The sequence below is a fragment of the Oncorhynchus mykiss genome, chromosome 2, assembly GCF_013265735.2.
Source record: "Oncorhynchus mykiss isolate Arlee chromosome 2, USDA_OmykA_1.1, whole genome shotgun sequence".
Classification (NCBI taxonomy): domain Eukaryota; kingdom Metazoa; phylum Chordata; class Actinopteri; order Salmoniformes; family Salmonidae; genus Oncorhynchus; species Oncorhynchus mykiss.
In genome coordinates, this window is record NC_048566.1 from 69,860,209 (window position 1) to 69,870,733 (window position 10,525).

The following is a 10,525-nucleotide window of genomic DNA, read 5'->3' on the forward strand; positions in this document are numbered from 1 at the left end:
TGTCACATATCGATATCAAGTAGCATGCATATCCTGTCACATATCAGTATCAAGTAGCATGCATATCCTGTCACATATCAGTATCAAGTAGCATGCATATCCTGTCACATATCAGTATCAAGTAGCATGCATATCCTGTCACATATCAGTATCAAGTAGCATGCATATCCTGTCACTTGAGACTGTACTGGCAAAACAAACTCCCTTTGTCAAATAACCACAGAGTTAATGTTCCATAGCATACACCCTATACATTACAAAATGCATTTAGCTGAGATTAGCAGTGCCTACAGTATGGAGCTTTCCTCAAGTGTAATAGTGTATGGAGCGAGCGAGACTGAATTCTAAGAAGTGAACTGAAAACAAGTGCTGCCCCCGCACTCACCACAGCTTCCTCTGTAGCCAGAATGCCTGTATTCCCTGACAGGTCCAGGTGACACAGAGAGCTGGAGAAGGCCTTGTTCTGCCGTAACGCCTGAGTCAGATTTCCTAGACCTGGATAGATGGAAGGGAGGGAAAGGAATCAGAGAGAGAAAAGAAGCTGCACGGTTCTCTACTTATTCACAGTATGTAGCACTAACAAAAGCAACCCAAGTAGTCAAGCATGCTTTCAATAGAATATGTAAAAGACATTACATTCACATCTTTGTGGAAGATGGACATGTCAAAAGGGTGCAGCAGACAGAAGAGTTGGAATGTACCTTTGTGAGAGACACTAATCCTGGAGAGGGACAGCTGAGTGAGACCATTGGGCAGATTCTCCAGTTCCTGACTGAGAGCTATCACACCTGATGACAGATATCACAACGTTACACACATGAGCAGATGAGTAGTCACTAGCCATTCCAGGGAACACTAGCAATGGACATTGACAAACCTAAAAAGTTTTCAATGGTAACTAAATGCTTGCCTTTGTCCTCTATGTGATTGGCTGACAGGTTGATGGTGTGGATGGCGGAGCAGGTGTGATCTCGCAGGGCACAAGCCATCTTCACTGCAAAATCCCTACAAGAGGAAGGGCAAGGAGAGAGAAAGAGGAATGGAAAAGAGTTATTCCTGTGAACTAAAATGAATAATAAAAAGTGTCAACCAATCACATAAATCAAATGTCATCCAAAGATTTCCCACGTCCTCTGTGCTTCTGGCACCAGGTAGACTGTTTTGGGAGAGAAGGAGGGAGATAGAGAGGGAGGGAGTAAGGGATTTTTTAATGAGGTGAAGGTGTATCAGGTAGTAGACTACTCACAGTTTGAGCCCACATCCCTCTAGACACACCTCCTCCAAGGTGGAGGATCTGTTGATCATGAAGAGAACCTGCTCTTGGACCTCTGAGCTCTGCGGATAGATACAGAGGGGGATTATTATTCCTCTGATTTCTATTGAATCATTAGCCATCCCGCCTCCATACACTGACAGGAAATCTAATCTCAATGAGAATCTCCATATGATCTCCATCTTCAGTGTCAGCCCTTTTCTCTGGTCGCAAACCACCTTAAATACATTTTCCTGTAAAATATAACTACATCTGTGCAGTTCCAGACAGCTTCCCTCCCTTATCATGAAGGTCATTTCACCTGAACTCCATCATAGCCATGTGATTGCCTAAAGGCACTCCAGTATCACTAACACAAAAGTAGCTAGATTATGAAGTCATTATCGTGCCCTGCCTCCAGGGAATAACAGTCTGTGTGTACATGTGATGACTGTTGATAAGCCCTGCTAGCCCCTGCAGCCTAGACCAGGCTGCCAGTTCGGTCAGCCACAGGATCCCATCATCAGCTCACACTGCCAACACGTACAGACAGTCATGACAGGCCCAGAGAGAGCAGTACTCAGGGATAGAGAGTGATAACATGAGACAGTGAGCTCTCCAACTGGACCTGGAGAAACAGACCAAGATGTGGCTAAAATGTTTACCAGTTTGAGGTCTTTGCTGGAGATCTTGGTGAACCATTGGTTGAAGGAAAGTGCGGCCACTGATAAGGCCAAATCTCTGTTTTCCAGATGACTGAAATCCAGGAGGTTGAATTCTCGACAATTCTGGACATAGTAAATGTTGTCCACATCCTGAAAGAATATAAATCATAAACACCTTTACTAATATTCTTGATGTATGACTACATCCGTTGATATTAATAGTAGATTTTTTTAAATTTTTAAATCAGAAACATTGAATGTTGTGTCGTCATAGGGGGATGTAACCTACTGACCCATTGGACCTCCTCTCTGCAAGGTAATTCATTGAAGTCACATAGAGCAGCATACGTCTCTGAGAAGCCTCCTGTAGTGTAGAGAACCAAGGAATGGCAGAGCGGTCAAATACTGTACAAATCCACGTCCACACACCTACACAATGTCAACATAGTACGATACACACAAGTGAGGGGACAATGCTGCAGTGCTCGGATTGATTCTACTGACCACATGGTCCCAGTGTTCCAGTCAGGTGTTCCTCCACCCGGGTTGCCAGGTTCCACAGCCGCTCCTGCAGGTCTGGAGGGATCTTCTTCAGGATCTTCCTGAGGGCAGGAAATCGACACACATACAAGTCACATTTGAATCCTCTTAAAATGACAGATATTTACATTAGGTATCCACTTTATCATCGGCATTGGATTGAAATATGATTCAGAAGTGACCTCTGAGTAAATAAAGCTCCATTCCTTGGATAGAAGAGGAGCCCTAATCAGTTGGTTAATGGGTAGATGTTTCACCTCAGGGGTTTCTGCTATAAGTATATCACAAGCAACTCTCACCATGTTTGAGGGAGGAAAATATCCATCTGCATTGCCACGACACTCACCCTGGAGATGAATCAGGGAAGATCTTCTTCAGAGAAGCCGTCACATGACTGACCATAGCCTCGAGGTCCTCAACAGACGTCAGACTGAGAGAGTAGGTCTGTCTGTCCGTCTCAATCACCACCTGAATGGTCGACACACACAGTACAAAGGAGACTTTCTATCGGTCTGTCAACACCATTACATACATCCACCATGCAGAGACACAGATACACATTCTGACAGAAAGATTGTCTAAATGGTATAGTGGTTAGTGGACACATGAACTCGGAAACACATTAACACAGTCTCTTTAAAAAAAAAAAAATGTTTTACCTTTATTTAACTAGGCAAGTCAGTTAAGAACAAATTCTTATTTTCAATAACGGCCTAGGACTAGGACTGCCTTGTTCAGGGGCAGAAGGACATATTTGTACCTTGTCAGCTCGGGGATTCGATCTTGCAACCTTTCGGTTACTAGTCCAACGCTCCAACCACTAGGCTACGCTGCCACCCCACCGTCTCTGCTTGTTCATTTGGTGTAACTAAATACCTGTAGAGGGGTCGACTAGCTCGCAGTCCCGGTGGGTTTGGGGTCATTAACTATTGTGTGGATGGATGTGTGGTTGTGAGGTGCTATACATATTCGACAGTCACAAGATGGGACTTACAATAGGTTTATGGTACGTCAAGGGAACTGCAGCCTACTGTTCAGATGGGTTAAATGGAAACTGAAATCTGGACTGTAGGTCTATAACCTCTCACATAACCTTAATATTAATGTAGGCAAAATGTTGACTAGGGAACAGGAGTGGAGAAACATGACTTATTTCTTTCAGCATCTTGAGAGAATGTGAATGCCCAGTTAGATACTGTCTGAGGTGCTCTTTATCAGCATCGGAAATTTTAGGAAACATTTAAACCTGGCAAAAAATACTGCACCCCCTGTCAAAATAAACATTCCACCATCTTTGACTGTAGCTACAGTGTATTTCCTATATAGCGGTTTAGGCTCAGGTGCAGGTTTTCACTTTATCACATATAGTCAGGCAGTTCTGGGTGAACAAACAACTGACCAGTGCCCCACTACTGTAGACATTGTGGTGAGTGGTGACATTGGCGCCTGACTTTGTCTCAAAGTGGGGGGTGCAAAAAAAATGAAAACAAGAACGCAAATGTATCATTCTCCACATTTCATCTCAGCAAGGGAGTTCCATCATTAACATTTCAAATTTCCACTCGCATAGCCCTCGAGACACAAGAACTGAGCATGTGTAAAAAGCCTTTGCTTACGGAAAAGCATATCAAGCGAAGTCGACATTAAAATGCAGTTTAACCCTATTAGGCTCATTCATTCCCATTGGAAACGACAGGCTGTGATCTATCTTGGGTTAGTTCTAAAACATATTTGGTGTCACTGAACTGAGCAACAGTCAGAGAAAGAATGACAGTGTCTGCACATGTTTACCCCCCCTCGAGTACCTGAATCAGTGGTGGTGACTAATGTTTCCTACCAACAGGACGTAGAGTGTTAACCTCTGCAGCGCTACAGAAGACAAACCACCACAATCTCAGAGCCCTGACTGAAGTGTGGTGACCTTTGACTGCATCCTGTGTATATGGAATGGGACCAGAGGTGCGTAAGGAGGGGATTCTTCAGATGAGTGGATGGAAATCTGAAGTTTACGCCATTTCTTACTGGTATAATTCCATCTTCATATGTGGTAGGTCAAATACTGTAAACATATGGTGATGAGTTGAGGACATCAACAGCAGCAGGTAACCTAGCGGTTAAGAACATTGGGCCAATAACCAAAAGGTCACTGGTTTGATATCTCCAAGTTGACTAGGTGAACAACCTGTTGATTTGCCCTTGAGCAAGGCACCCGAATTGCTCCTCTATGTCTGCTAAATTACAAAAAATGACATCTGGAATATTTTACTGTTCACATTTAACAGCATTGAGTTGGATAATTTGCTATGTGCTTCTGATCCCGGTTTCTCTTATTCAGCACAAAGCATGTTTTTACAGCAAATAATTTACATGACCAGCAGTGATCAGAGCTAGCTTATTGTCCATCAGGGCTGCTATTTTTCCAACAGACATTAAAACCTCTTAACACCCAGGCAGTGGTAACCATGGGTCACAGTGGACAGGCAGTGGTAACCATGGGTCACAGTGGACAGGCAGTGGTAACCATGGGTCACAGTGGACAAGCAGCCATATCCCATTGTTTCCGCTCCCTTTATATACACAGTACAGGTACTGTATGTGCAACACATTTTTGCATCCTGGTTCAGGCACTGAGTACTGAGAAACATACGTCATTCAAGCTGAACAGAACAGACAAGTTAGAAGTGACACACACCACAATACAAAACATGTCACTTAAACACATATACAAGGACATTATTTGGTTTACCTGATTAAGACTCTCAATGCTGATGGCATAAATCTCTAAATAGCTGAAGGAGCTTTCCACCTGCAGGAAGAGACCAGACTGTGGACAACAGTGAAGCACTGATACAAACACAGAAAATGTATACTGACTCACACAGGTTAATACATGAAAGGGAAGGTGACGGGAAGAGAGAGAAAGAGAGGGGGGGGGGGGTGAGTGGGGGAGACTGAGGTCCTGGTTGGGGGGGGTCCGGGAGCTACGGCTCCAATGAGAGTCAAAGTAAGATAAGAGCTCTCATTACTATGTCAGCTAACAGGGGAGAGTGGGGGAGGGAGGTCATTACGACTAAAACTTAAACAAAACATTTGCCTTCATGGGCCTCCAACCATGGTCACGGTACCTATAGCAAAGTACACAACTGACATATGCATAAGTAAAGTCATGTCCACTTTCAGTCACATGAGATGACATTTTATTTGTGTTACTTCCCTTTTTCCATGTGAGGCATTTCTGCTTTATAAGTATACAAACAACACAAACTGAGGCCAGCATAACTTGTTTCTACACTGTATAACAATTATTAGAATGTACTAATACAGGTCCCATCCTCTCTCTAATGCCTTGAGTCGCTCCATTTAACTCTCCCTCTCTATCTAGCGTGCCATGCTCCCTTCCTCCCCTCTCCAGCTAGCGTGCCATGCTCCCTTCCTCCACTCTCCATCTAGCGTGCCATGCTCCCTTCCTCCACTCTCCATCTAGCCTGTCATGCTCCCTTCCTCCAGTCTCCCTCTCTATCTAGCGTGCCATGCTCCCTTCCTCCCCTCTCTATCTATCGTGCCATGCTCCCTTCCTCCCCCTTTATCTAGCGTGCCATGCTCCCTTCCTCCACTCTCCCTCTCTATCTAGCGTGCCATGCTCCCTTCCTCCAGTCTCCCTCTCCATCTAGCGTGTCATGCTCCCTTCCCCCGCCTTTATCTAGCGTGCCATGCTCCCTTCCTCCACTTTCCCTCTCCATCTAGCGTGCCATGCTCCCTTCCTCCAGTCTCCCTCTCCATCTAGCGTGTCATGCTCCCTCCCCCCCCCCCCCCCCCCCTTATCTAGCGTGCCATGCTCCCTTCCTCCACTCTCCCTCTCCAGCTAGCGTGCCATGCTCCCTTCCTCCACTCTCCATCTAGCGTGCCATGCTCCCTTCCTCCACTCTCCATCTAGCGTGTCATGCTCCCTTCCTCCAGTCTCCCTCTCTATCTAGCGTGCCATGCTCCCTTCCTCCCCTCTCTATCTAGCGTGCCATGCTCCCTTCCTCCACTCTCTATCTATCGTGCCATGCTCCCTTCCTCCCCCTTTATCTAGCGTGCCATGCTCCCTTCCTCCACTCTCCCTCTCTATCTAGCGTGCCATGCTCCCTTCCTCCACTCTCCCTCTCTATCTAGCGTGCCATGCTCCCTTCCTCCAGTCTCCCTCTCCATCTAGCGTGTCATGCTCCCTTCCCCCGCCTTTATCTAGCGTGCCATGCTCCCTTCCTCCACTTTCCCTCTCCATCTAGCGTGCCATGCTCCCTTCCTCCAGTCTCCCTCTCCATCTAGCGTGTCATGCTCCCTTCCCCCCCCCCCTTATCTAGCGTGCCATGCTCCCTTCCTCCACTCTCCCTCTCCATCTAGCGTGCCATGCTCCCTTCCTCCACTCTCCCTCTCCATCTAGCGTGCCATGCTCCCTTCCTCCACTCTCCCTCTCCTTCTAGCGTGCCATGCTCCCTTCCTCCACTCTCCCTCTCCATCTAGCGTGCCATGCTCCCTTCCTCCACTCTCCCTCTCTATCTAGCGTGCCATGCTCCCTTCCTCCACTCTCCCTCTCTATCTAGCGTGCCATGCTCCCTTCCTCCACTCTCCCTCTCTATCTAGCGTGCCATGCTCCCTTCCTCCACTCTCCCTCTCTGTCTAGCGTGCCATGCTCCCTTCCTCCACTCTCCCTCTCCATCTAGCGTGCCATGCTCCCTTCCTCCACTCTCCCTCTCTATCTAACGTGCCATGCTCCCTTCCTCCACTCTCCCTCTCTATCTAGCGTGTCATGCTCCCTTCCTCCACTCTCCCTCTCCATCTAGCGTGCCATGCTCCCTTCCTCCACTCTCCCTCTCTATCTAGCGTGTCATGCTCCCTTCCTCCACTCTCCCTCTCTATCTAGCGTGCCATGCTCCCTTCCTCCACTCTCCCTCTCTATCTAGCGTGCCATGCTCCCTTCTTCCAGTCTTCCTCTCTATCTAGCGTGCCATGCTCCCTTCCTCCACTCTCCCTCTCTATCTAGCGTGTCATGCTCCCTTCCTCCACTCTCCCTAGCATGCCATACTCCCTTCCTCCAGTCTCCCTCTCTATCTAGCGTGCCATGCTCCCTTCCTCCACTCTCCCTCTCTATCTAGCGTGCCATGCTCCCTTCCTCCACTCTCCCTCTCTATCTAGCGTGTCATGCTCCCTTCCTCCACTCTCCCTAGCGTGTCATGCTCCCTTCCTCCACTCTCCCTAGCGTGCCATACTCCCTTCCTCCACTCTCCCTCTCTATCTAGCGTGTCATGCTCCCTTCCTCCAGTCTCCCTCTCTATCTAGCGTGCCATGCTCCCTTCCTCCACTCTCCCTAGCGTGCCATGCTCCCTTCCTCCAGTCTCCCTCTCTATCTAGCGTGCCATGCTCCCTTCCTCCACTCTCCCTCTCCATCTAGCGTGCCATGCTCCCTTCCTCCAGTCTCCCTCTCCATCTAGCGTGTCATGCTCCCTTCCCCCCCCCTTATCTAGCGTGCCATGCTCCCTTCCTCCACTCTCCCTCTCCATCTAGCGTGCCATGCTCCCTTCCTCCACTCTCCCTCTCCATCTAGCGTGCCATGCTCCCTTCCTCCACTCTCCCTCTCCATCTAGCGTGCCATGCTCCCTTCCTCCACTCTCCCTCTCTATCTAGCGTGCCATGCTCCCTTCCTCCACTCTCCCTCTCTATCTAGCGTGCCATGCTCCCTTCCTCCACTCTCCCTCTCTATCTAGCGTGCCATGCTCCCTTCCTCCACTCTCCCTCTCTATCTAGCGTGCCATGCTCCCTTCCTCCACTCTCCCTCTCTATCTAGCGTGCCATGCTCCCTTCCTCCACTCTCCCTCTCCATCTAGCGTGCCATGCTCCCTTCCTCCACTCTCCCTCTCTAGCTAGCGTGCCATGCTCCCTTCCTCCACTCTCCCTCTCTATCTAGCGTGCCATGCTCCCTTCCTCCACTCTCCCTCTCTATCTAGCGTGCCATGCTCCCTTCCTCCACTCTCCCTCTCTATCTAGCGTGCCATGCTCCCTTCTTCCAGTCTTCCTCTCTATCTAGCGTGCCATGCTCCCTTCCTCCACTCTCCCTCTCTATCTAGCGTGTCATGCTCCCTTCCTCCAGTCTCCCTCTCTATCTAGCGTGTCATGCTCCCTTCCTCCACTCTCCCTAGCGTGCCATACTCCCTTCCTCCAGTCTCCCTCTCTATCTAGCGTGTCATGCTCCCTTCCTCCACTCTCCCTCTCTATCTAGCGTGTCATGCTCCCTTCCTCCACTCTCCCTAGCGTGCCATGCTCCCTTCCTCCAGTCTCCCTCTCTATCTAGCGTGTCATGCTCCCTTCCTCCACTCTCCCTAGCGTGCCATACTCCCTTCCTCCACTCTCCCTCTCTATCTAGCGTGTCATGCTCCCTTCCTCCAGTCTCCCTCTCTATCTAGCGTGCCATGCTCCCTTCCTCCACTCTCCCTAGCGTGCCATGCTCCCTTCCTCCAGTCTCCCTCTCTATCTAGCGTGTCATGCTCCCTTCCTCCACTCTCCCTAGCGTGCCATACTCCCTTCCTCCACTCTCCCTCTCTATCTAGCGTTTCATGCTCCCTTCCTCTGCTCGGTAAGTTAATACTCAACTTGACCTGCAGGTCTTCACTGTTATTTCAGGTGTGTGCTGGGACTCAGTTGGCACTGGCTGGGTATTTCTTCTAAAGGGAGATACATACCTGACTTCCAGTAACCAAAGTCTATTTTTACAATCATTTCCTCATTCTTCTGTAAGCTCATTTCAGACTGTAAATGAGTCCTGACTGACCATAACCAGACTCAAGCAATGGTGTTAACATGTAGTTGATTTACAGTTGGAGCAACTGTGTTCAAGACAAACACACAAACACTTACCCTAGCAGGTTGCTTTCTGTGGACAACATAAGCTCTCCATAGAGTCATCACCTGGTTGCAAAGTGTAAACAAAAACAAACATGTCAGTAACCACTACAAGATCAATGACTGTCTGTCTAGTGTGTGTGAGTGAGAATGGACTACATTGTATGTAGCTAACTGTATTGGAGGTTTATTCAAATTCTCCCCCATTCACATTGCAGTGTAGACTGTCAGCTGTCAGCTTAATAGCTCCACTTGCAGGTGGAACCTGGTAACTTCAGCCACATTACGAACAGATACACTGTATTTCTCTAGGGGTGAACCTTCCTCCTGGAGACCCTCCGGTAGTATTTTGTTCCAGCACAACATGCAAACACACCAGATTCCAGATAATCGGCTGCTGCTCTTTTGCACATTTAAACACACACAGCTAATATAGTTTAACCCTCTGTGGTCAACATAAACAAATGCCAACAGCGCCAAATAAGCCCCAGCCGATGCCAAGAAGCAGGGTTTTCTTAACCAGAACAGGTTAAAAACCACCCACCACAGTGATTTGTTGGACCCAGGGACCACGAGGTCCCTACTCACCAGAGCCCTGCTCTCAGCCTTCCCCTTGGGTTGGTTTAGCTGCACCTGCCGCATGAGACAAATCTTCTGGGGCTTCAGCAGCTGAGTGATGTGCTCTTCTCAGGAGAGAATAGAGAAGAATGACAATAACAGGGACAGCGAGCCATTCATACAATAAATAAAATATTTCAGATTCAGCCCGGCATTCAGACAGATCTTTGGCAAGAGGACACAGGCACCGCCGTAACACAAATATATATTTGGGGTGGGTGGGCGGGGGGAGACAGGAGAAAAAAAAGAGGCCATCTCAATCTTAAATGAGCAGACAAACAGGAATACATTGAGAAAGATAAGTGGCAGGAAAAACAGTGGAGCTCCATACCTTGCAAGCTGTAAGAGATGTCAGTATTGCCAGCCATGATGTTGGGCCCAGCTCTTGTCAGTAGGGGTAAGAGAGAGCGTGGGAGTAGCAGCAGCAGAGGCAGCTCAGGCAGGTCTGGGAGGTACACACACACACATCCTGCTGCTGTCTACCACACTCAGAGTGAAACCATAGCAAGCTAGGAGCCCTGAGACAGGAAATGACAACCCTTTCAGTATCACCTTTGCTAAAGATCCTTACATG

The 10,525-nt window shown here is 48.4% G+C and overlaps 1 protein-coding gene across 2 annotated transcripts in view; it reads right to left on the minus strand.

Moving 5' to 3' along the window:
• Positions 1 to 10,483, minus strand: part of LOC110501833 (capping protein, Arp2/3 and myosin-I linker protein 3) — a 36,060-nt gene extending 25,577 nt beyond the window's left edge. For both annotated transcript variants that reach the window (XM_036954547.1, XM_036954544.1), the window contains exons 1-12: positions 10,283 to 10,483; positions 9,922 to 10,016; positions 9,349 to 9,399; positions 5,204 to 5,263; positions 2,804 to 2,925; positions 2,422 to 2,519; positions 2,211 to 2,281; positions 1,918 to 2,067; positions 1,247 to 1,335; positions 911 to 1,005; positions 702 to 788; positions 386 to 495 (exon numbers count right to left, since the gene is read on the minus strand). In XM_036954547.1, the coding sequence (XP_036810442.1) occupies positions 386 to 495; positions 702 to 788; positions 911 to 1,005; positions 1,247 to 1,335; positions 1,918 to 2,067; positions 2,211 to 2,281; positions 2,422 to 2,519; positions 2,804 to 2,925; positions 5,204 to 5,263; positions 9,349 to 9,399; positions 9,922 to 10,016; positions 10,283 to 10,319 (1,065 nt within the window). In that variant the 5' untranslated portion in view covers positions 10,320 to 10,483. The remainder of the gene's footprint in view (positions 1 to 385; positions 496 to 701; positions 789 to 910; positions 1,006 to 1,246; positions 1,336 to 1,917; positions 2,068 to 2,210; positions 2,282 to 2,421; positions 2,520 to 2,803; positions 2,926 to 5,203; positions 5,264 to 9,348; positions 9,400 to 9,921; positions 10,017 to 10,282) is intronic.
• Positions 10,484 to 10,525: the final 42 nt, after the last annotated feature.